The sequence below is a fragment of the Zonotrichia leucophrys genome, chromosome 4A, assembly GCF_028769735.1.
Source record: "Zonotrichia leucophrys gambelii isolate GWCS_2022_RI chromosome 4A, RI_Zleu_2.0, whole genome shotgun sequence".
Lineage (NCBI taxonomy): Eukaryota > Metazoa > Chordata > Aves > Passeriformes > Passerellidae > Zonotrichia > Zonotrichia leucophrys.
The window spans coordinates 4,708,213-4,733,538 of record NC_088174.1 but is presented as its reverse complement, the minus strand read 5'-3'; the positions used below and the strand labels follow the sequence as shown (position 1 = coordinate 4,733,538).

The window sequence follows — 25,326 nt, the reverse complement described above, 5'->3', positions numbered from 1 at the left end:
GTGGGGTCTGACAGTTTGGTCAAGCTGGTCTCAGTATTTTTCAGCACTAAGAACAGCAGACCCTTCTCACTTGATCTTATCCCTGCTCAGCAGACCCTCCACTCTCAGGCCTTCACTGATGAACCTGTGAGACAAATTTGCAGCTGTGTCCCTGCTTAGGGAGAGCATCCTGCTGCAGCCAGGGACCAGCCTCAGGCAGTGGCCAGCGTGTCCCTGCTTGCACTGCCAGTGCTCACCAGATTTCCTGTTGAAATCTCTGTGATGTGGGTGTTTAATACCTCGTGATGCCAGGCTGTGGCAAAGTTTCAGGTGAGAAATCACAGACTGGAGGGCAAGTGCAGGTGCTTCATCCCTGAGCTCCCAGGGAGTGCCATGGCAGTGGCCACATCCCCCTCAAGCTCAGAGCCACAGCTTGCCCCTGGAGTCACTCACAGAAGTGGGGCTCTCCAGCTTCCTCCACAGCAGATGCAGGTACAGAAAATAATCTCAGGTTCCTGCTGTGTCTTTTCCTGCTTCAAGTGCTCATTTATGCTGCCTTGACTTTTTGGCCCTGCAGGCTCTGCCAGGCTTCCTGTTTCCCAGGTGCTTGAAGGGATTTATGACTTTTTTTTATGGCTTTTGGAAGGCGTTTACCAAACTCTTTTGGCTGACCTCTTGGAGCTTTACCTTTAACCTGACAGCATTTACCATCCATTCTGGTTTTCTCATTTAGATGCAGCTTCAGCAGTTTAGATGAATGTCTTCTCATTTTCAATAGCCTCTTTTCCTCTGCAGTCAAGCCTTGCTTTCCTCCCTTTTGCCTTTACAGTATCCTCCAGCCAGACACTCCATGTCTGTTCTGATGTCCCAGTGGGTCTCTCTAAATAGGCTCAGAGCCTCCCACAAGTTTTTGTTACCCCTTTCAGTTTCTTCATAAAAACAGGTTCTCACTTTTGATGTAGTTTCCTTTTTGAAATTAAACACTTCTGCAGTGGATATGTTGACCACTGTGGAGGTGCTGGCTCTGGAGATAACTGGGAGCTGCCAGGGGCCAGCAGTGCCTGAGTGTGCAGCAGTGGGAGTTTCCTTAGGGAGGAGCAGAGCCCACTGCAGCCCTTCTGCTCCCTGGAATCCTCTGTGTGTGACCTGGAGAGGGTAAAATCCTCCTGGCTGGGCTAGGAGAGGGGCTGGGCTCCCATCTCTGGAGCTTTACCTGCTCTCAGGTCCCAGTCTCACCCCGTAAGTATCTCTGGAGCAGTGAGGGCTGGCTTACCCCATTTCATGCCTCTCTTTAGAGCTACTGTGGTTTACAGCAGCAGACTCAGGTCCTTGGAGCCCAGAATGAGAGTTGTGGGCTCATATCTGTTGTGGCAGTGTGCAGGTGGAAGAGGTAAGATACCAGGGAGGGAGCTGGGGCTAACAGAGCTGTACTCATCAGCTTTAGAGCTTGTACACTGAGTGCCCTGTGGCTTCTCTGCCTGTCCTCTGGGAAGGAGCCCCTCCACAGGCTGGGGGAGGGAATAGCCCATCAGAGTCAGGGCAGGCAGGGGCTGCCTGGTGCAGGCGGCGTGTCAGAGCAGCAGGGACAGGGACCATGCCTGGGGCTGGCACAGCCTGGAGGAGAGCAGGATGGGCTGGGTGTTGGATTGATGCTGCTGAGCAGGGTTTGCTCTTAGTCCCTGTGGACTGCTCCGTGGACATTCCTTATGCCTTCCAGAGCCATGGGCACTGCACAGTGAGCCAGGCACATCAGTACACCTCCTGCCTTGCACAGGGTGAGGGGTGAGCAACACAGCAAGCACAGGGGGCTAGCAGAGCCCTGTCCCAGGGTGCCAGCCTCTCCCAGAGGGCTCAGAGCCTGGGGGCAGAGTGGAGGTCATAGGTGCTGCACCCCACAGAGGCTGCTGTCAGGCATCAGGCTGCCCCCTGGTCCTGAGGCTGTTCCTCCTGCTGTTTTGCAGATATCCATGAATTCTACGATTTCACGCTGCGCTCTGCACCCGAGCAGTCTCCGAGCCTGGATTCACATCATGGCACAGCCAGGGAACAGCTTGGGGACAGCGAGCCCAGCTCCACAGTCACACCCAGAGAGCCCCAAACCCTGCCTGAGGTAAGAGCCACCCTCGAGGTGCTGCAGGGCCAGACCCTGCACACTCCTGTGCTGAGAGGGACTCAAGGGGCACAGGGGCTACTGGCCACCACCCCTGCCCAGCTCACATCCAGGCTGTTCCCACATTCTCTGTGATAGCTTGTCTCATTAATGAGGCAACCTCTCTGGTTCACAAGTGTTAATTGAATTACTCATAATGTGAACAGCTCCAGCTCTGGCTCCTGCTCGGCAGTTGCAGCTGGATTATTTGCTCCTGTCTGACACTGTCTCCCATGGAGGCGTTTCAGCTCTCTGATCCAGCCACTTTTGATAAGTGAAGTAGGTTGAGTCTTTCAAGTTTCCCTTTTCAGGATTTTTTCTCTAGCTTTCAGATAACTTGTGTCTCTCTTATTTGCATTCTCCTCAATTTTCAACAGCATTTTAAAAGATAGAGCACCAGGTGGAGAGGCAGGAATTGAGCAGTAGGGTCTCAGTTATCTCAAAGGCACCAAGGTAAATAAAATTGCCTCATGTCTTTGCAGGGCTTCTTTCCATCCCCCACTTACTGTCTCCATCCCCTACTCACTGATCCCCCTAATCTAGGGAAACACTTGTGCAGAAATGCAAAAATTCAGGGATTCCTCCTTTCAGTGAAATATCCTTATCAGATAAACACCATTTTCTGCCTCAGAGATTGAACTGGCTTCCCATCATATACCTGGGGTACTCCAAATTTAAGTGTCACACAGGGAAGATGGAGCTGAATGATATCATCTAAGGAAGAACACTTTAAAGAAGTTTGGGCATCAAGAACAAGGAGGACAAAACAGCCCACAATCACTGCAGGAGATATTTGAGTTCCTCTGACTCAGGAGCCACTTTAGTCCCATTATTTCTTGACCCCCTTCACATTGCCAGTCCCTCTAGTTAAAGTGAAACCTGCAACTCCAGTATGTGTTTAAGAACAAATTTTTAGTGCTGTTATGCCATAAGCAGTGGGATCCTACTTTGGTTTTTTTGGGTGTCCTGCAGCCTTGATCCACCCAACAGTGAACTCTGCTGTCAACAGCCACCAGTCTCTGTGGCCAGGCCAGTCTGTGAATCCCCAAGATTGAACAAGGGCATTGAAAAATCAATGTGGAAACAAGCAGGGAAGCAACTGTGGGCCTTGCACAGCTGGTGTGAGCAGTGCCCCTGCTCCTTCCACTGTGCTTTGTCTGTAAAGGGGGATGAAAAAAGCTTGCAGTCGCAGGGCTTCCTGGCACTGACACCATCCAATCCCTCCTTCTTTCCCTAAAAAAATGTGTTTGAGGTGTCTTGTGTTGCTGAAACGTGAAATGCAACCCAGCAATGGCACAGTCCCAGTGTCTGGGGCCAGCAAACCTCCACCGCTGCTTGCAGTGACCCAGCCAGGCAGGCTGACATGAGATGGGGATGCCCACCAAAGGCACCATGGGGAAAAGCTCCTTTTGGCCCTTCCAGCAGCAGAGCAGAGCCTGGAGGCAGCTGCTCTGCCCTACCCACGTGTTCCCCCACTTTGTCTCGTTTCAGGGCTGCTCCTGGGACCGTGAGCAGAGGCTCACTGCGGGGGACAGCGCTGCGGGGACAGCGCCACGGCTGGTCAGGGTGACAGCACGGCGGACAGAGGCACCAGCCAGTGTGTGCAGCCTGGTGCTCAGCTCTCACAGCACCCTGCCCCAGGTGAGCCTCCGTGCGCCCCACGCCGCCTCCCGCCCTGCCTGGCACTGAGGGCACAGCGCGAAGCCGCGCGCTCTCGGTCCCTCCCCTGGGGCTGCCAGGGTGTCCTCCTGGCTGTCCTGCTGATGCCCTCACCAGAAAATGGAGCAGTCACTTGTGCCAGGGGCTGGACAGCGCTGAAATCATCCCCTTGCCTTAGCCGTGGTGTGAGCCCTGAGGGCTGGGAGGGCAGGTGGATGTGGCGCAGGAATAACGAGGCTGCCGGAGCTGGAAATCCTCCCAGGCCCGTCCCTCTCGCCCCCGGCGCTGGCACGCTCCCACGTTGCAGATTTCCATATTTTCTTCTCCGAGCTCTTAAATGGCAGGTCCGTTCCTCAGCTTCCCGGGAGCTTTTCTCTGCTGTCTTATTTACTTGGAAACACCATTTGTTTGGATGTGCATCGTAAAGCTCAGCCTCCACCTGGTGCAAGAAAATCCTTTGGGCTACGCATTTGAGGGGAGTTTTAGGGATGAGTGAAGGGCAAAATGCACTTTTGGGAAGGATGAAGTGGCCAGGAAGAATGGAGCTCACCACAGATTTAAAATTATATGAAAATGTTGTTTTTCTTGGCAAAGTTTGAAATAATGCTTGTTTGCTAAGTCTAAGTATTCTTCCAAAGTATTTTAAATACAAAAATTGCACTGCCTCTCTTCTGTCCTTTTTTAAATGTTTCCCTTCTTTTTCTGGACTGCAATAAAATGGGTAACACCCCATTTTTTTCTCTTACTGTTTAATTTCTCCTTTTCTCTTGTTTCTCTCTGCATTTTCAATCATTCACCATATCTTTAGCAGTTTTTGAAGGGCGAGACAGTGGTTTTCTGGATATGACAAGAAGATGAGCTTGGCTGCTGATTTCCATTTGCCAGTGGGTGGGAAACACCACCACAGGGGAATCACAGGGCAAAACCCATGAGGGGGTGAGAGCCTAAGCAATTTGGAACAGATTCTGTTGTGATTTTAAGGGATTTTCCTAACTGTCCTAGGCCATGAAGTACAGCAGCTCTTGCATTCAGCCCCAAATGTCTGGCTGAGTTGCAATGTCTCCTTTAGCAGCAGACATGTAGTTTGGATTGTAAGGCTTCATGCAATGGGGAATCTGCTCTGTCCCTGGCCTGGCTGGCCTGATGATTATTTATCCTTCACATTAAAAATCTGTATTTTACTGTTAGCCTGTATTTCTCTTGGTTTAGCTCCCAGCAGCAAGGAAATTTTGCTGCCTTTGTTTGCTAGGATGAAGGACCTTGGCAATCAGAATGTTCCCAACATGTAGGTATTTATAGATGCATCTAAGTTCCCTCTTAACTTTCCCTTAGATAAACTAAACAGATTGGCTTCTTCACTCACTTGCTGTTGAGGCAGGTTGTTCCAGACCTGAAATAATTCCTGTCATTCTTTCCAGCCTCCTTCTTTCCTAGCCTGTGGCAGCATGGGGCCAGTCCTTGGTGCCAGGTGCTGGAGCTTTAGGGGTCACCCATGTGCAGGGGCTGCAGCTGCCAACCCTGAGCAGGGGGTCACTGCCCTGAGATGGAGGAACAGTGGGTGGGCAGACTGGGACTCTGGGAGCTCTGTGCTCTGGCAGGGCTCTCATCTGCAACCTCCTCCATCCCAGAGGATGGTCATTTCACAGCATGGCTGCAGGCAGAGCAGGGAGCTGGAGGTGAAAAGCTGAGTGGATGGTAGTGTTCAGTGCCAGGTATTGCCATGCCTGTAGTCCTGCCTGAAACTTGGCTTTCTGCAGAAACCCAGCAGCTTTCCTGCAAATTGGAGCCAAGCAGTGCTGGAGAGCTGCAGGCTCGAGCAGAGCTGCTCTGCAGCAGCCCCTGTGCTGGGATGCAGAGTTCTTCATCACAGTGGTGAGCCTTTCCCAGGATGTCACCTTCACTGCTGAATACAGGCCTGGCCCTGACAGAGGGAAGCATTTCCAGCAGTTCCCCAGGAGACTGGGGCAGGCTGTGCTGCTGGGCCACAGCACAGGCCCTGTTTCTCCTCCTTCACTCCTGCATGAAGGCTCTGAGGACACCTCAGCTCCTGCCAGCATCACATCCCGTATCGGTTCTCAACAGCAACAGCATGCAGGAGAGCACCAGGGCTGCACAACACCTACACAGCCAGCTCCTGCCCTGCTCCATGGGGACTTGCTGCTTTCCAGCCTTCAGTGTGTGCTTTTTATGCCACAGGCATTTCCAAAGCAGGTTTCACAAAAATACCTGAGCTGGCAACGTGCATTTGGAAGAGCCAGGGAAGCTTTTATAAGTTGATGATAGTTAATGTCAGGGCAGAGGGAGCACCAGCTGCCACCCTGGTGCCATCAGCCCAGGAATGAGAGCTCTAGTGGACTCCCTGCCACTGATGAAAGGCAACACAATGAAGTGACTTTTCCTACCTGAACTGAGTGCAGTTCCCTTACTGCATCCAGCAATGTAAATAAGTTTTCCGATGCCCTGGCTTTGTCCTCTCCCCTGCCCACAGCTCTCCACAGCAATGTTAACAGAGCAAAAGCTACCATGACCTGCTTCAGCCAGGAAGATGCATGTCAAATAGATTGCCTCTCCACACAAATGCTTCCAGGAACAGGAAATTTCTGCCTGCTGGCAAGGATATGGGTGTGCTCTGAAGAGCCCTGCAGCGTGCAAATGGCTGCTACAAAGGAAGACGTGCTGGTAAATACAGCAGCAACATGTGCTTCCTGTTGAGGCTTGGTGGGCTGAAACCATCTCTCCGTGGCAAAGTGGATGTTCAGCTCTCAACGGGGCAAGAGCAAAGGGACTTTGCCAGATAAAAAGCCCTGTTGAGGCTAATAGAGGCAAAACCCTGCCTGAGTTCTGGGGCTCGTGGGGTTTTATTTGCCGAATCCTTCATTCCAGCCTTTTCCCGAGCCCTGTGGTTGCCTCAGCAGGGCTGCTCAGGGCTCATGAGCTGCGGGAAGACTCAGGAGGACGCTCCTGTGGCCGGTGTCACTCCCTGCGCTCCCAGGCTGCCGAGGAGGCTGCTGCCCTCCGCAAACGCCGCTTTCATCCTCCGTGCAGGGAGCAGCCAGCTGTAAAGATAAAGGAAAGAGGAACAATGCCGCTGATGAGCAGAGCTCTGCGCCTGCCACCCTCTCCGCTCCCCAGCGCGGCTCCGCAGCCGCTGTGACTCCATCCCTGTCACCGCCAGTGCGGGGCCGCCCCTCCGCCTCCGCCTCCGAGCATCCCTCCCTCCCCCGAGCATCCCTCCCGCCCCCGAGCATCCCTCCCGCCCGCCCGAGCATCCCTCCCTCCCCCGAGCATCCCTCCCGCCCGCCCGAGCATCCCTCCCTCCCTCGAACATCCCTCCCGCCCGCCCGAGCATCCCTCCCGCCCGCCCGAGCATCCCTCCCGGCCCCGAGCATCCCTCCCGCCCGCCGAGGCGTTCCTCAGCTCAGAGCTCTGCCCTGCCTCGGCCTGACAGCTGACACGGAGCAACAGCAGGTCCTGATATGATGGAGAGTGCGAGGAGCTGCCTCAGAGGACAGGCATTCCATGCGTGCCCCGCAATCCCCGGTGAACAGGAGAGCTCGCTGGCAGGGGTCACTGCTGCCCCGGCTGTGTGCGGTGTGTGCAGTGCCTCTGAGCCTGACAGGGCCGGTCTGCGCTCCAGCCCGGCGGGGCTGAGGCCAGAGATGCCCCGGTCCCCTCCCTGTGTCCCACGGAGGGCACAGCTCCGGCAGGAACGCCCTGTCGGGGTGTGAGGAGCCCTCCCTGCTGCACAAGAAGATGCATCCGTGTGTGTCCATAACCCACGGCTCGAGTGCCACACAGATCCATGGAGCTCTCTGGGGCATTTGGCAGAGAAAGGCGAGCTGTGCCGCCAGCGTGGCGACCGGCTGGCTGCTTCTCCGTCCTTCTCTCAAGTGTTTTTTCCTCTTTCCCAGTGTGCCTTTGGCCCGACCCAAGGGCGTTCCCGTGCCTGCACCTTTGCCGGGCGGGAGCGCAGGGTCAGGATGGGATGGGCATGTGGCAGATGCTGGAGATGCCGGCTGTGAGCTCCCTGCTCCCTGCCTTGGCTGCATTCTCACCGCTCTCCATTTTCTCTGTGAGATGCAGGAGAGGGGAAGCACCGCGGAGCTGTTTGCTGTTGCGAGGAGCGTCGGGGAAATGAAGCAGATCTCTGGTGTGGGCGAACGTCTGACAGTGAATGCAGCCCCAGCGAGAAGCCCCTGCCAGGCTGCTCGGTTGCCTGTGCCCTGCTGTCCCCACCAGCCCATGTCCTCCCTGTGGGCTGACTGGGCAGGCAGCTGAGGCCATTGCTGCAGGCCAGACTTCACCAGGCCACTGCTTTATCTCAACCTGAGCCCATCAACATCAGTCCTGCAACCCCAAAATCCCAGGAAATGGCTAATGCTCAAGCCAAGGGATCACAGAACAAACCAGCTCCTGGAGGAACTCTCCCCTCCCCATTGCATCCCCATGCAAAAGGAAGAGCATATTCATTTTAGGAGAAGCAGAGAAGAAAGCAGCAACCCCCAGCCCAGAGGCTGCTGCCCAGTGTCACTTGAGCCACTTTGTGCCCAGAGGTTGCTTCAGGGCATTCAGATGCTCTCCAGCGATTTTGTGTTTTGACACTGCAGATGCAGGCTCAGAAGCCAAAGTGCTGAACTCCAGAGGGTGTGTGTCTGTAGTAACACCCACACATTGAACAGCAGGGACACCCAGCTGGGCAGCTGTGTCCCAGGGAGCTGCTGCTCAAAGAGGGGGTCAGCAAGGGTTGTGTCAGTAGGAGCTGTCACTTCAGTGGACATTTTGGGGTTGAATGGCCTCAGCTTTACTAGAGGCTCTTGCTATTCCTGCTGGAGAGATGGACATCCTTTGACTTCAGTTCTCCCAGCTCAACATCCATCTTCAGCAAAGGATGAAGAAGTCAGTAGAGCCACCAGGCTGTCAAACCAAAATCTCATGCATGGTCACCTATTCCTACTCTACTTGGGGACTTCTTGTCTAAAACCAGCAGCAAAAGGAAGATCCTTGCAGACACAAGGTGTTTCTGGCTGTGCAGCATAGGAAAATCTTGCTGGATGTGGTGTCTCCATTCACCCAAGTCATTGTCGCTGTTTTGAAGGTATTTGGATGGTGTGAGTGCATGCAGCTCTCCCCATGCAATGGCAGAAAGGGAGCAGTGAAGGGGAGGCTCTGGGGAGTGTCCAACAGAGAGCCATGCTCCAGAGCCATCCACACAGGCTTGGAGTCCATCCATCCATCCTGCCTCCAGATCAGAGCTTCAGCTTTGCCTCCATGTAGTGTCTGTGTCTGCCTGTCCCCAAGGGAGCACAGCTGCTGGAGAACTTGCACACTGCTGAGATTCACACTCAGGAGTTCCATGTGCAGCTCTGAAATCAAGAACCAAGGCCATTCACAGGCATCTCCAGCAGCATGGGGACTGATCAGGGGCCAGCCCCATCGGTGTCTTGGCCAGGAGCTGTGAGCTCCTGCACTGCCTCTGCTGGGTCTCTGCTCTGCTCATCAAGTTTCCCAAATGTGCTGATGCAGGGTCCACACAGCAGCACCAGGTTCTCCTTCCTTGCTCTGCCTCGTCAAGTGATTGACCATATTCCTGCTGCAACCAAAGCAAAGAGCTGGAGCCTGTCTCCTGCAGCACAGACCCACCAGGGGCTCAGGGAACGTGGAGCCAGAGCATGGGATGTGCCACCCTCTCCTCCACCCCTCCACATTGTCACCCAGCACCTCAGGAGGGTGAGGACAGATCCCCCAGGTGCATTTCTGCGAAACAAACGAGCTCTCCTCGCCATTTTTATAGAAACAAACCAAGCTTGAAGGCAGAGCCTGGCAGGCCAGCTGCTTTCTATCTGGAGTGCTGGAGCTGGGGGAACGTCACTGAATCTTAATGGCATCAGGCTGGACAGAGATCAGGATTCTGGTGGCAGAGGCAGTACTGGCACTGTTATAAATAAAGCAGCCCCGATAACTGCTCATGAAGGTTTATGGTCTTTAGGATTTGGAGGATCAGTATCAAGCTATGCTGAGAGATGTATTATCCTCAGCATTGGTAGGAGCTGGGGGAAGTGCAGGGGGAGGACAGTAAATGAGCGTGGGTTTGGAAATCATCCATCCCTCTTGTGAATCCAAGCGTGAGCCCTTGGAAAGGTGCTGTGTGCTGCCTCCTCTTGCCTTGCTCAGGGAGGGTTAAACCGTGCGTGGCTGCAGCAGTGGCTGCATTTCAAACCAGTCCCTGCCCTGTTGCAGGAAGCAAGGATTCACCCCAGGGCAGCACCTGCCCGAGCCCTGCAGGCACAAAGCACCTTGTAGGAGTCTTGCTGCCATTGCACCTAAAAATTATTCCAAGTATTGAGGCTGAGGCAAAGCCTCCTGCAGTCTGTGGCCTGAATTAGCTGTAGGGGCTGGCAGTGCTCAGGTACACCAGAGTCTGTGCCCAGAGCACTGGCATGGACACCATCCTGCCTGGCCAGCACTGCTTGCCCAGCCTCACCACCAGCTCCCCACCTGCACGTGTGCAGGAAACACGGCAGTGTCCTGCCAGGCTGCCCCCCTTGAAGGGGTATTTTTAGACCAGATCATTTCACAGCCTGGCCTAGAGCAGACTGAGGGAGGAGCAGTGGAGAGCAAGGAGGGGGAGACCTGGAGCTGGGTTTATTGCAATCCCACTGTTGCTCTGTTCATTCCCTCCCCTTGGCACACACTGCACAGCTGTTTCCCCTCTGTGCAGGGGTAGGTTTTGCACAGCTGAGTCTCGTGGGGTGTTTCTGCAGGAAGATTTCGTAAGCTTTAGTGCTGTGCTGCTGTGGGAGCGCTCCTGCCTTCCTGATCTGGCCTAGAACATGATGGGGTGCTGAAACACTCTCCCAGCCGCCTGCTCTCCCTCACACCATGGCCCTGGGGGGAGCTCAGCCCCGCCGTGTGCTCTGGCAGTGTGGGTGTAAGGACCATGCGGCCTGACCGTCCCTGTGCAAGCTGTGCACTCAGGGTGAGGGGAGCTGGCACATCACCCTCAGCACTGCCATCCTCCAGGGCTTGTGTTGCTGGCGTGTCGCTCGTGAGGAAGGCAGGGCTGAGCCTGCCCTCAGCAGCGGCTCCTCATCCCACTCTGAAGGTCACCTCGGGGCTCCCGAAGCGGCCGTGTGGGGACGGGCGGGTGGCGGCGCTGCGCCTTTAAGAGGGCCCCGTGAGCGGGCCGCGAGCCTGCGGCACGCGCGCTGATTGGCCGGCCGGGCGGCGCGCGCGGCGGGGGCGGGGACAGCCATTCACAAATTTGCCAGCGGCTCCTCCTCCCTTAAAGGGGCAACGCCGGGCCGGCCAGGCGCGCTCCTCCCGTGCACCGCGGGCACCCGTGGCTCCAGGGGACACCGGCACCGGTTTGTCACCCGCGGCTGGGCAGGTTTTCCCGGCGGGAAGTGTGTTCTGGGGCAGCACTGCCCGCATGAGGCAGCAGCATCCCTGTGAGTCACTGGCCGTGGGCGGTGGGAGGTGCGGAATGGGTTTTGCTCCATCTGGAAGGGGCAGATTGGATCAGGGCTGGCATGGGGAAAGGGGGAACGCGTGTTCCCCACGGAGTTCCCCTAATTGTTCCACAAGCAGGGTGGGAATAATCGAGGAAGGGACATCGCTGAGCCCTGGATGGGAAAGGTCCCTCTGGGCAGGTTTGTGATGCTGGTCTGGGCGGATCTGCTGAGCCCTTTCCTCCCTGTCCGAGCCAGGTGTTGACCCGCTCCAGGAGAGAGCCTGTTCCTGCAGGGATGGGCTGGTGAGGAGCCCTGAGAGTCAGCCCGTGGGGCTCTGTGGCCCCAAGGTCATTTCAGCTCAGGCAGAGGCAGCCAGGAGATCTGCACAGCCCGGGCAGGGTGTGTTTGGCTCCCACTAAGGCTGATGTATGTGACCAGACCCAGGGACAGCCTGGGACTGGTGAAGGATGCAGGGAAACAGGATTTCTGGTGATGTCACACTAGGCACAAGCCTATGTGGTACAGTACCCAAAAAATAGCAACCAATTCTCTAAAAGACAGTGATATTTCAAAACACTTTGCTGTGACCCTGGTGTGGAGTGCTGAAGTGGTGCCCTGGTCACAGTGTCCAACCTTCCCTCTGCTCTGTCATTTTCTGGAGGAAATGAGGCACACACAGGAGTGGGCACCACGGGCTGTGGGTAATTGACCCAGCGCTGTAATTGCCGTGCCCTTGCAGCAGGAAGGCTCCCCCTGCTGCGGAGGAAAATGCATCAAGGCAGCCACAGCCAGCCCGTGCCTCCAGTGCCCCAGCCCAGGGCAGCAGCATCCCTGCCAGGGATGGGGAGAGCAGCTGAGGGCATTGTGAGGCTGTCAGGAATCCCATACAGCCTGCTGCATCTGGCTGTTATTAAATAACGCCTCCAGGCTCTCCTTTACACGCAGGGAGCCTGAGCCCAGCTGGAAGGACCTACTCAGGTCTCCATCACTCCTCTCCCCTCCCCAGAACACCATGGAAGATGTTTAGTTGTCCATGATGTGAGTTGCAGAAACCAGCCAATGGTGCCTATTAAAGACTCCCGTGCCATTGCTGCCACAGGCAAGGATGCAGCAACTGGGGAATGTATCAGGGATCATTAATAGAATAAAAATGGTTTTGCCCTGGAGGAGAATAATTTGTTGGGCATCTGCCCTGAGAGTGCTGAGAGCTATTGGTCCCTTGGTATGGCTGGTGATTATTATCCCAGCTGCACCTTTCCCAGTGTGAATTGCTGCTGGTGGCAGGAAGGAGCAGCCATGGAGTGAGATGTTTCTTATGCTGCCCCTTCCCACCCAGCTGTGAGTGCACAAACCCTCCAGTGCTCACACGACCAGTGCAGCCAGCTCTGCAGATCATCTCTTCAAGTTCCAATTGAGAAGCCCCAGGCCCAGCAAATGGCAAATTCCTGCTGGGTGGGGTCTGTGTTAGTGCTGAGGAACTGTCAGACTGAGCCAAGTTCAGCTGGTCCCTCTCTTTGCTGCTCATCTCCTCCTAGCCTGCCCACACAGACACATTTCCCTGGGCTGCATGTGTTGGGTGTCTTTTTGCAGGTGATTGTGATGGAGAAAGGCACCTCCCCCATGCAAAACCGTCCTCCCCTTCCTCCTGAGCATCCCTAAAGCCTCCCTGTCTGCACCCAGGCTCAGAGCAAACCTCTGGCTTTGGTTCCCCTGGCAGGACCCAGCTCCTGTTTGGTGACAGTCAAGCCCTCACGTGGCTGCTGTTTCTGCAGGGAACTGGCTGCCTTCAGCCTGCTCCATCCTCCTATCCCTGCTCCTGGAAGGGCTGTAGGTACAGCCAACATCCCCCATGCTGGCAGGGCTGTAGGTACAACCAACATCCCCTGGTCCTGGAAGGGCTGTAGGTACAGCCAACATCCCCTGCTCTTGACAGGGCTGTAGGCACAGCCAACATCCCCATCCTGGCAGGGCTGTAGGTACAGCCAACATCCCCTGGTCCTGGCAGGGCTGTAGGCACAGCCAACATCCCCATCCTGGCAGGGCTGTAGGTACAACCAACATCCCCTGGTCCTGGAAGGGCTGTAGGCACAGCCAACATCCCCATCCTGGCAGGGCTGTAGGTACAGCAAACCCTCACACTTACCTTCCTCTTCCCGCAGGACTTGATGCGAGAGGAAGGCAGCGGCAGCAGGGGCTGAAATGCGGTGACACCAGACCAAACCTAGCTCTGTGCCATCTCTGTGCCATCTCTGTGCCTTGTAAATAGCGTCATCTCCGGGGATTTCTTGACACTCTGCTGAAATTAGCACCTGTAAAAAGAGCAGCTGCCAAAGCAGAATTTAAACAAGACGGGGAGAATACCGGGAGGAAGAGGGTAGAGAATGAGAGAGCTCTTGAATCACTTCCCACCATGCAGGCACCTGCCTGGAAATCAGCTCCCATCTCCTCTAGCCCTGCTCAAAGCTCACATTACTGCAGCAAGATGCCCACAGCTGCCTCAAGGGCTGGGCACTGTGCCTGCCCTGCCAGACACAGGCCTGGCCCCCAGTGCAGGTGCCCACTTTGCTTGTTCTCCCAGCAGAGCCACCCTCAGTCCCCAAAATGCCACCCCTCACTAAAACAGGCTGGAGAAATACAGAGTGTGGATGCCCCTGGCCAACCAGCCCTGGCCGCCTCTTGAGCTTGAGTGGGTATCCCAAGTCCTGTGCAGCATCAGGGAACGTTGCAAGCAGGCAGCAGCAACCATGGATTGCTTTTTTTCCTTTTAATTGGGGTTAGCAGGTGGCACATGCAGTTCATTACAAATGCACAGGAATGAAACAACTCTCCTGGCAGCTAAAATGACAGGGAAATGTGGGGTTTGGGATGGGGAGATGCAAGAAGGTCAGGAAGGACCATAAAGAGCTGTGGCAGCTGAGGCACAAAACCCCTCTGTTTGCAACTGGCAATGAGGCGCTGACAGATAAGAGAAGTGGGGGAAGTGGTGTGGGGTGGAGGCTGTAATTCTGGTCCTCCAGGGCTGGCACTGAGGGTGCTTCCCATGTGGGCATGGATGGCTGTGAAGGCTGCAGAGACTGAGCTTAGGGAGGACCTGACACCTTCCTTGTGGAGGATGCACCAAAAAAAAAGGAAAAAAAATGGGAGGGAAAAAAATCAAATTAAATGCTTCTCTTTATTGTTCACCCACTCCTTATTAAAGCATTTTTCTCTAACAGCTCTTGTCCTTTGCTTCTGCACTTCCCCCCTGAGTGAATGCCTGTGTCCTTGCCTGGCCCATCCTAGGACAGTGACAGGGGATGTGTCTGTGAGCAGCTGGGGTGACAAACTCTGCTTGTGCAGCTCCCTGGTGCTCTCCTCACACCCATCAGCCTCTTGCAGACTGGGGCTCCTGCCTGAGCTTGGCCCAAAGACGGCTCTGGGGAAGGCCATGGCAGTGGAGAGGCCTCACTGGTGGCCGCTGCAGGGTCCCTGGAACCTGACCATGCCGTGCCAGGTGGGAAGCACAGTGGGAAGGAGGTTTGCAGTGGGGTGGAGCAGTAATTAGCCATGCCCAGGTAGTGAGCACATCTCACTGATGAAGTTATCTCAGAGGTGCCAATGGCTGGAGAGCCAACAAGGCATTCATGTCTTTTTGTTCCCATGGGGGAGACACTGGCCACCTTTTTTACAAGGCTTTTTGTTCTACTTTGGTGCAGCAATTCTCTATCTCAGCTTCAGTCTGCCCCCAGTCCCTCCTGCCATTCCCATCTGATGGCACAAGGATGGCCCCAGTCCCTCCCTCCCTGCTGGCTCTATGGTGTGAGAATTAGGTGCAAGATGTGGAGATAATCCTAATTTCTTAAAACCTGAAGTGTAAAGTTCTCTCCTAAAGCCAGCAATGCATGTTTTCCTGCCATGCACTCAAACACAGTTTTTCATTGATTAGTTCAGAACAAGCTTGCTTTACATGCAGGCGTCCCACACTGCCCTGCCCTGCCCTGGTGAGCTCCTGGGCTCTGTACTGGAAACTCTGTCTGGTGGGCAGCCATTGGCTTCATCTTGGTGCCCCTCTTTGGTCAGTGCCACAGTGCCCCTGGGGCTGGTCAGTGTCCAGAGAGAGCCCAGGGGAGCAGCAGGGTGAGCCAGCAGCAGGGTGAGCCCCATCTGTGGAGCTGTTCCTGAGGGCCCAGCAGCACTGCTTGGGGAGGACAGGTGCTCTAAATTTGCTTGTCCAGGGACATTATGACTGTCCTGAGCCTGCAGCAGGGAAATCTCAGTGTCTGAGCTACTCCAGCATCCTGTGGCATTAAGCCACCTTGTGATTGAGGTGATGTGAGCAGCCTAGAGACAGTGACGTGCAGGCAGTGCTGGAGAGCACAGGTGCTGCACTGTGCAGTGGGGGCACCAATGCTGATTATGGGGTGTCTTCTGCCCCCTCCCCTTCACCCAGAAACAACCATTTCACCTGACTGCTTGGGAGCAAGCCCTGCAGGAGCACCTCTGTGTGCAGAGGTGAAGTGCAGAAGTAATTTTGTAGTGCAGTTTAAAGAGCTGAAGGAACAGGGAGCGGCCAGGGGCATTTATCTGACCAGCCATCATGCACTTCCTCCTCCCACAGCCCTGCTTCTGCCCAGGGCCATCTTACACCAGCTGCAGGAGGCCAGGAGGAGCCTTGCAGACCTTGGAACCTGAAATGAGGTGTTGCACCACCACATCTTTTGGCTCAGCTTGTGGCCCCCTCCTGCTTGTGTACACAGTGCACAGTTCATTGCTCTTCTACATATTTATGTATCATTCTACATATTTATGTACCATTTCTTTAAAATAGTTTTTCACCCACCCTAGTATTTTTTACAACCTTTAAGCATTAAGAGGCGTGGTTCAGGTTCTAAATGGTCAAATGTGGGGTTTTGTAATAGGTTTTCTCTCTCTCCCTATCAATTTATCTGGATGGCTCTTCTGAACTTCTTCCAGTCCTGCACTTCTTTGCAAGAGGTGAAGGACTCTGAGCTGTACTGGGAGCAGCATCCCTGCCCTGCTGCCGCAGCAGGCATTTCTGCTCTGCTTTTGCCATCCCCTGATGGCAGTAGGTGGAAGGCCCAGCAAAGGCCTTCTATAAGGGGTTTCTATACCCTCAATGCACCTGTGGCTCACGGGGCAGTGGCAGCGTCCCCAGGGTGCTGTTCTGGATGCAGCACATGTGGTAACATTTCCAAAAAAGCAAGGTGACAACTGATGCAGAGGTGCTGCTGCCAGCCTAGCGACCAGCTCAGATCTGGAAAAATTATTTCCTATTCCAGTGCGGCCCGCAGCTGGAGCAAAGTGAACCCCTTTTGGCGTCCATTACAAAGCTGGCAGGCCTGCCACAGCCGCGCGGGGCTGGAGGAACCCAGCGCTGCCCAGGGGCTGCCCGGTGCGCTCGGAGACGGCTGGGGGCAGCCGCAAGGTGATGCGTGAGGAGCGCAGCATCCTGCCATCCTGCTGCTTCCCATGCCGCCTGCGCGGGGGCGGCGCGGCCGGGGCTGCCCGGGAGCGGGGATGGGAGCGGGGCTGAGCGCGGGGATGAGCGTGGGGATGGGAGCAGGGAAGGGAGCATGGATGGGAGCGAGGATGGACGCGAGGATGGGAGCGGGGATGGGAGCGAGGATGGACGCGGGGCTGAGCGCGGGGATGGGGCTGAGCGTGGGGATGAGGCTGAGCTCAGGGATGGGGCTGAGCGTGGGGATGGGGCTGAGCGCGGAGCTGTGCGTGGGGTTGGGGCTGAGCGTGGGGATGGGGCTGAGCGGCGCCCCCGCCGCCGGGGCGGAGCGCGGAGGTTCCGCCAGCGCGGATTGGCCGCTGCGGGGGAGGGAGGGCGAGGGATGCTCCGCGCCGCCGCAGGTGCCGCGGTCCCGCACCGAGCCGAGCCGAGCCGAGCCGAGCCGGGCTGAGCCGGCCCGTGCAGCGGAGCGCCTCGGAGCTGCTGCCCCGCGCCGGGAGCGGCCCCGGCACTGAGTGGCGTTGCGGACGATGCCGCGGCGCGCCCCCGCGGAGATCACCGCGCTGTAACACCACCCCCCTCCCTTCCTCTTCCTCCTCCTCCCACGGGGCCGGGGGCGCCGAGCGGGCGAAGAGGCGGCAGGCGCGCCTTGCGCGGGGCGGGGGCCGCTGCCGCCCCCTGAGCATCCCTCCCTCCCTCCTCCCTGCCTCCCTCCGCCCCTCCGCGCCGCCTCCCTCCCTCCCTCCCTGCCGGCTCTATGGTGTGAGGGCAGCGATGCACAAGCACCACCACTGCTGCAAGTGCCCCGAGTGCTACGAGGTAACGCGGATGGCGGCCCTGCGGCGCATGGACCCCCCCTCGTACGGCGAGTGGCAGCACGAGCAGTACGGCTACGGCGGCTACGGCTCGCAGACCCTGCCCGCGCCCGGGGGGGCCGCGCCCGCCGCCCGCGGCAAGGCCAAGCTGGGGCCCCCCGCCCGCGACCCCGCCGCGCTGAAGCCGCCGCCGCCGGCGCCGGGCAAGAGCGCGGCCAAGGTGAACGGGAGCGGCCCGGGCTGGTGGCCCGAGTGCACGTGTTCGAGCCGCGACTGGTACGAGCAGGTACGGGCCAGCCCCGGGACGCGGCTCCCCGGTGCGGGACGCGGCGGGGCGGGCGGCGCTCGGGGTGACGCGGGGTTCCCGGCGGCTCCCGGCTCCTGCAGCATCACCCCGGGGGCGTGAGCAGCCGCCGGGGATGCCGGGGATGGGTACCGGCGGCGCGGCTCGGGTCGGGTTGGCGTTGCCGTTGTTCGGGCTGGATGCTGCGGTCCTGCCCGGCGTGGGAGCCCGGCACCGGAGCAGCTTTCCCGGGGCCGAACGGGGCCAAATGGATCTTGCTTGGCGCTAGGTGGTCGTCGGGCGTTGATGTATTTTGGACGCCCCAGCTGAGGTGCTCGCCGCTCGCGGTGCCTGAAGCCCTGGCAGCACCAAGGGCATCCCGTCGGGCTGTGTTTGGCAGGCATGGTGCGTGCTGCCCGCTGGGCAGCCTCGTGGGTTCGCGGTGTTGCTTGCCAGCGCTCCCAAACTGTCACCCACTCTCCATTGAGTTGTGGTTTCCTCGCTCTGCTGCTACGTCCCTGCTCCCCGAGATTATTACGTAACCCTGCTCTGGTCGCTGGCGTGCTGTGTGCATTCTGCCCCATTTCACTGCCTCCATTTCTTCCCACACATTCATTTTATTAGTGTTCTCCAGGACCCATTCTGGGGCTGTGTCTCTCTCCCCTAAATAGAGAGACCAGTCTTGTTTTGAACCCACAAGCCAGCTTAGAAAATGGTTGGATCTTTTTGCAAAGCATTAAAATGGAGGCTAGACCCTGCCTGAAAAACAATTTACCCTGCTTGAGAGAAAGGCATTTCACTTTGCTTCTTCTGCTTCTTTCATTCATTATCTTCAAACCTCACATGATTTCTTATTGATCCTTCTAATTATTATTTCAAGATGCTGTAGCAGGCAGACACACGGGAATCAATGGGAATTCTCTCCTCCTCTGCTCTCGGCAAACACAACCCTCTTCTTCCCTTCCTCTGTTTTTTCTTCATTACTGTCTGTCTGTAGCTCTGGTTGAAATAATTAGATTCATAGCTGATAGCTCAGATTATATTTACAGAAGGCACCAAAAGCTCCAGCCACCTTCCTATGAGCCTGGTCCTGCTTTCTCTCTCTTTGTATCAAAATCAGCCTCAGTTCTCTCTTGCCTGCTGATTCCTGGCAAGCATTCTTCCATCTTTCCTCCACTATCTCTTTCCTTCCCTCTATCCAAAGCAGCAAGCTGGGGGAGCAGAAAATCGAAGCATGTTTGCTCCCTCCTTTCTGCTCCTGCTTGCATGAAAGGTCCGGCCCAGTATTCCTGGTAAGACGATTGCAAGCAGCGTGAGAAGGAAGTGATGCCAGCTGCATTGCTGCCGTGGCAGCCTGGGCAGGGGAGCCTTTCATGTTTTTGCAATGGTGGAAGAGAAATCATTGTCTCTTTGTGGTGCTGCCATGGAGCTTGGGCTGCTCGGAAAGTCCGCGTTGGGAATCTCTGCTTTGCCTTTGCCTTTCTGATCATGTTTAAAAAACAAAAAAAGAAAGGAAAATCAAAAGCTCCTCACGGCATTGCAAGCAACAGAGGATGCCAGTGTTTGAGGCTGTGTGAGCATAGCAGGGTCTGCATGTAGAATATGACGTGTGTGGTGTGTGCAGTGCCTGTATCAGAGCAGGCAGCCGCTCCCCGGTGTGGAGCAAATGTATGCTGTGAGTAAAGCCTGCAGCAAACGCCTCAGCAACGCTCTCCTCCTCATCCTCCTCAGCCAAGGCGCCTGAGCCCCCAGGAATCCATGTTCCTCCCAGCCCAGGGGTGGGCAGAGGGACAAAAGGTGGTGACATGGAAACATCTAGGCATGGCTTGTGCCCAGGCAGGCAGGTCCACTTGGCTCTGGGAGGCCGGGAGGTGTTGGGCTCTGGGTGGATTTGGCTGGAGGCTGCAGATGCAAAGCAATCTCCTTCACAGGCTGCCTCCGTTTCCAGGAGAGCCTTGGCTGGAGGCAGGGCTGCCATTTTTCAGGGCTGCCCCTTTAAATGAGCTCACTGTCCCTGAAAGCACTTCCAGCAGCTGAGGTGGGAAGGGGTGCACAGGCCAGGAGGCTCTCCCGGGTGAGCAGGGATCTGTTACCCTCCTGGGGAGCTTCACCAGCTCTCATTTAAGCGTTTTTCCTCCCCTTCCTTCTTCGTGCAGGCAGAGAAGCGTGTGCTGGTGCTCTGACATCAGAAACGTGCTCCCAGTTGCCTATGGTGCTGTATGTTCTCTGACATCATGGCACACTCACACAGCCAGAGCAGCTCCACGACATGTGAGACGTGCCCACACGTGCTGCCCAACACACAGCACGGTCCCAGCGTCAACCTGCACCTCCTCCCACTTCCAGCCCCCGTCTGTTCTCTCCTCCTGCCTCTCCCCTTCTCTAGGACACATTTTAGCTTGCTCAGGCAATGCCAGTAACTGAGAATCCCTGATTGTCACCACAGGGAGGGAGGAAATCTCAGAGGTCTAGGTATCTCACATCATTTTTGCTTTGCTTTTCTTCTCCCCCCTGAGATGTCTCCCATTTCTTTTCCCTTATCTATCCCTGTTCCCCGCTCATTAGTTCCCAGTCCCTGTGCTTGATGTCATTGCCGTCCTCCATTGTTCCCGTCGCTATCCCTCCCACTGGCCCTGTGCCCTCCTTGTCCCCCTTTGCTGGCTGGTGGGGAGCTCAGTTCCCCCCTGCCAGGCTGGGGTGACAGGAGGACTCCTGGCTTTGGGGGAGGACCAGCAGTGTGATCCAGGGGAGCATCCCTGATGTGCAGCACTGCTCAAACCCTCCTCTGCCCTGCCCAGTGACCCCACAGCCTCTCAGGAGAGGGTGCTCAGCTGCCTGCCAATGCCCTGCTGAAAGAGCTGAGGGTCCAGAAGCAGCACCTTTCCCTCCCACAGGGAATGTCCAGCCCTGAGTCTCAGCTAACTATAAAGACTGGTGCCAGGCACAGTGACCAGAGCCCCATGAGGGTCTCAAGGGTGTCACCAGCATTTTCATGTGCATTTTGGGTGGCTGGGGCAGGGCCCAGGGCAGTGCAGCTCCCTGGCATGTGGTGACGAAGTGCCTTCTGTCCCCAGGGCTGCCCCAAGTTTGCTGGCCCTGCTTGGCCAGGAATGCAAAGTCTTTCTGCCCCCCTCCCTGTGGTCCCTTTCTCCTCTTGGGGTGGTCATTGCAATGAGACCTTGACCACCTGCAAATGCCCAGAGCACGGCAGGCTTGTGTGGCCTCCACCCCTGGCAGAAGTGTTCATGGGCAGGCAGGTGGAGAGTGGGACAGCTCTTCCCTGCCAACCCTCAGCAGTGAGCATTTCACTGACTTTCAGGCTGGTTTTCAATGCACAAACGTTGCTTGTTGAGTTCCTCCCATGCCCTGGGCAGTTACTGCAGTAGGTGAGCACAGGACAGCTCATCTTGGCCTTTGCTGAGCCTTCAGATGATGCTGGGCTTGGGGCTCCTGTCTCTTGGGGCAGGGGGAAGAAAGAGCCTTGGAGAAACCGTGGGGGTTCAGACCAGGATCCTGAGTGATGAGCAGGTATGGCTGGAAGGAAGGAGGGAGGGAGAGCACCAGGGGGGCAGGCAGGGAGCCAGATGCAGGTTGGTTTGTGGGAATGCAGGTTGGTTTGTGGGAATGCAGGTTGGTTTGTGGGAAATGGCTGAAGCCCCAGATGTTCCCTGGGGAGGTGCGAGGGAGGGTGAGAGGAACAGGGTGCCGGGGACAGGGAGGCAGTGGAGGTGGTGAGGTTGGCAGGGTGATGTTGCTATGGCTACTCCCGTGCTATTCATAGAAGAAATTAGCTAAATCTTTGCACTGAAACGTGGAGGAGGAGAGAGGAGGAAGGCGTTCTCCGTGTTTGGAGGGAAGGAGAGAAGCCAAAACAGGAAGGGGGTGAAGTTTTCCTTCTTTTCTCTGTGCTTGCACTGTGGAGGGGCATTTCAGGGGAGCACCACTGCCTGAGCTGCCCAGCCCTGGCAGGATGGGAAGGATGCAGGCAAAGAGGAGCTGTCCCATGGGAAAGTCCCCCCTGCAGAGCTTCCACACAGAGCCCCACGTGGCAGGATGAGTTCTGTACCGTGCCAGGAGCACAGGAGACATCCTTTTAATTAAAGACAGCCAATCTGTGAAAGGTATTTTTGGCAACCTAAATGTAGATGCAACTGTAGTGAAACTTGTCCTTTGCGTCTGGCTCCATGGCTGAGCACAGTGCTTGTCTGTTCCTGGCCCATCCACCTGCTCAGCCCCTGCTCTCTGGCCACTGGTGGGGCCCCTGTCCTCCCTCCACCTCCAGCATCTCTTCCAGCATGTCCCCCTGCCAGCCGGAGTCCCAGAGAGTCTTCCCTGTCCCTCACTCCCCATCACACTCCACTCCCTCGTGAGAGTTTGATTCCCCTTCCACAGACCTGTTTGTCACCTCCTCACTCACGATGTGTAAATCTGCGTGTCTGTTCCTAATATATCCCCCTCCATCTGATCTCACCTCTCAGCTTGCTTCTTGGGCATCTCCATCTGGTGCTCCTGCCGTCATCACCCAGCTGAGTTGCTATGAGCAGGTGCTGAGCTGCTCTGCTTCCCCCCAGCCCAGCCTCACACCCAGCCTCGCACCCACCCTCGCCCCTTGCCCCCTGGCAAGAAGCTGATTTTCCCCATGCTTTTGATGTTCCTTTCCTGCCCCTCAGATGAAATCAAGGCCTAGATAATGTTATTTTTTTACAGTCATACCCCTTTCCTGTGCCTCTCCTGGGAAAACCTTGGCACACAGATGCTGAGTGAGCTGGTTCTCCTCACCCGCCCCAGAGCATCCCGTGTCCTGCTGTCACCCATCCCCTGGAGTGAGGAGAATCAGATGTTCTCAGTGCTCCTTCACTGTTGAATTCATTTAGTAGTTAACAACTGAGGGCATTTTTCTCCTTAGCTTATTGTTTCACCTGTAAGGCTTTCCCCCTTTCTTTGGGCACGTGAGTCCCTTGGACAGGGGCTGCACCCTTGTGCTTGTTGGCTTTTCTGACTCATCCCTTTAATACAGTAAGGGATAATGCTGGAATTAGAGAAGTGAGTTGAAGGACTGAGCTTAGCTCCTCTCCAGCTGGATTACTGAGTGCTGCCTGCCAGCCAGCCCAGATGTGCAGGCTGCAGCCCCAGAGCTGTGCCTGGCTGCTGGCTTTGGGGTCCTGGGGCAGCACAGGGAGAGGGGCTGGAGCTGTGTCTGAACTGGCTGTGCTAGGGATGCAGCTGCTGCTCTAGAGGCAGGGTCTGAAGCCACAGAGGTGGGAGAGACCCCACCAATGCAGCCTGTGGAAGAAGAGCAAAGTACCTGCCAGAAATGGGAGGATGTGGCCCTGCCACCCTGCTGGAGGAGGAGGAGGAGGTGGAGAGTGCTTGGTGAGGCATGCAGGGCCAAGCACAGGCATGTTTCAGCAGGGATGTGTGCAGTGTGGAGGAAGTTGCTCCTGGAGAGGAACCGGGGGGCAGCAGGAAGCCCATCAGCCTCCACTGTGACAGCACTGCTGTCACTCCTGTAGGAGGGATGTCCATGCCCCCATGGCTGTGCTTTCCACCAGCTCTTCCAGCACCGCTGAACCTGCCTGAGCCCAGTCCTGACCAGTGCCAGGGATCTGCTGGCATCCTCAGGTGTGGGTCCCACGGGGGTTGGATGAGAGGGAAACCCATGGACAGCTGTACCAGAGGCCCAGCCGGGTACCCGGGTGCAGGGGAAGTGGGAGGAGGCAGCAGGAGCTGTCACTGTCACTGTTCCTGGAGAGCTGCCTTGTTCGGGTAAGCCCCTCGGCACGTCCTGTGCTATTATGGGAGGAGAGAAGCTTCCGTTCCTTCCCGAGCTGTGAATGCTCATTTAGAGAGGGGAAGTCATTAAGACTAATCAGGAGTAATCAGGGCCGTGCTGATGTGCGGGCCCGCTGTGCACAGCCCGGTGCAGGATGCTCTGCAAGGGGACCTGGGCTCTGGGTGCCAGGGGAGGGAGGTCCTGCCCTGCTCATGTGGGGATTGGGGGGCTCTGCCACCCCAAATCCTGTGTGCAGGCAGGAGGGACAGAGAGCCCGGGGCTCAGCCTGACAGCTATGATGCAGGGATGGGTGTAAGCCCTGCTGTGAGGTTGTGCCAGCACTGTGGGTGCAGTGGGCTGTGCTAATGCTCACAGCTGGTTTTAACACATGCAAAGATGGGATGATGTAGGGAGTCCTCAAGGGCCCTCGTTGCAAATCCAGCAATATGCTGTGAGCATGTATCAGGGACTTAGAGATGAAAACTTTTAATACAGTGTTTAACAAGTGCAGAATACCTGAATTTGGAATGAACTTTGCAGTTTAACCTGCAGAGCTCGCTCGATGGGGCTTGCGGAAGGGCTGTTCCAAGGGTGTAATTATTTTTGGGAACATGTAGTGCTTCAGAGCACCCCAGACCAGGCCCTAGATACCTTCTTGTCACCTTTGTATTAACTAGAATTTTTCTTGAATCTTGGTTGATGGATTTTGGTTTGCTTTTTTCCCCATAGAAACAGGTTTCTTAACACTTGTTAACTGGGTGTGCACTGGAGCTTACTGAAAAGAAGAAATTAGGATATATGGGTCCCAGGAACCAAAGAAATCTTTATTTTAACACTGTTCCTTATTCTCTCTTTTTCCCCTATACATATGTATTTGTCTGAGAGGAAGATAAAAGCATGTGACTCTTTCAGATAATAACAACTCTTCCTGTGCAAAAAGGAATCAAGTAAATTTTATTTGGTACTGCCAGGTCAAAGAGAAGCTACTGAAGTCCAGAAGCTCTGCAAATTGGGTCACTTATTTTAGTGGGCTGAGCCTGGAACAGGATGTCTAACTTTCAGGTTTGAACACCCTGGCCTTAATGGTTTCTAAATGGAAACTTATATTCGACAGAGCTTCTCTTTGGGAAGCTTTCTTCCTGTGCTGCTACCGAGTAAAGGCTTTTTCCAGTCCCTATTTAAGCTACTCTTAAAAAAAAAAAAAAAAAAAAAGGCACCAAAACAAAGATTAAACCTTCAGTAGCTGCTTGTGTTCACATTACACTTGGGGCACTTCAGTGGCTTTGCCAAAGCTCCTTGTGAGCAGGGACCTTTCAAGTCCCGTGTTCCGTGTTTCCGGCTGGCTGCAGCGCTTTGAGCCGGTGCCGAGGGGCAGCCGTGGGGCAGGGGCTGTGCTGCCCCAGAGCCTGCTCCTGCCCCCTGAACAGCCCAGCTCAGCCTGGAGAGAAGGGCTGCTCTTGCTTGCAGGCCACAGGCTGGCTGGGAGCCGAGCATGAGGAGGGAGGCAGCAGCTGGCACCTGGCTGGATGGGACTGGCACAGGGTGCGGGCACCTGCAAGCTCCAGAGTCAGCCCAGCATCCTTCCCTACATCACTGGTGCCACCTTTTGAGCTGTGCAGGAGGGCAGGGGCCAGGCTTAGCCTGTCACTCCCCTTCATGCAGGCACACTTGTTGGGTCGTGTCCTCCCCCTGCCCAAACCATGTCAGCCAACAGGTTGTTCTTGCAGGAGGTGAGGAAAAGTGCACAGAGAATTCCTTT

The 25,326-nt window shown here is 56.0% G+C and overlaps 1 protein-coding gene across 9 annotated transcripts in view; it reads left to right on the top strand.

Moving 5' to 3' along the window:
• The window catches only part of DLG3 (discs large MAGUK scaffold protein 3), a 77,034-nt gene that overhangs the window by 8,550 nt on the left and 43,158 nt on the right, over positions 1 to 25,326 (top strand). For 3 of the 9 annotated variants that reach the window (XM_064713202.1, XM_064713201.1, XM_064713200.1), the window contains exons 3-4: positions 1,941 to 2,089; positions 3,620 to 3,769. In XM_064713202.1, the coding sequence (XP_064569272.1) occupies positions 1,941 to 2,089; positions 3,620 to 3,769 (299 nt within the window). Of the gene's footprint in view, positions 1 to 1,940; positions 2,090 to 3,619; positions 3,770 to 11,147; positions 11,236 to 17,112; positions 17,798 to 25,326 lie in introns of those variants that run through there. The other 6 variants (XM_064713207.1, XM_064713204.1, XM_064713208.1 and 3 more) reach the window with 5 other exon arrangements.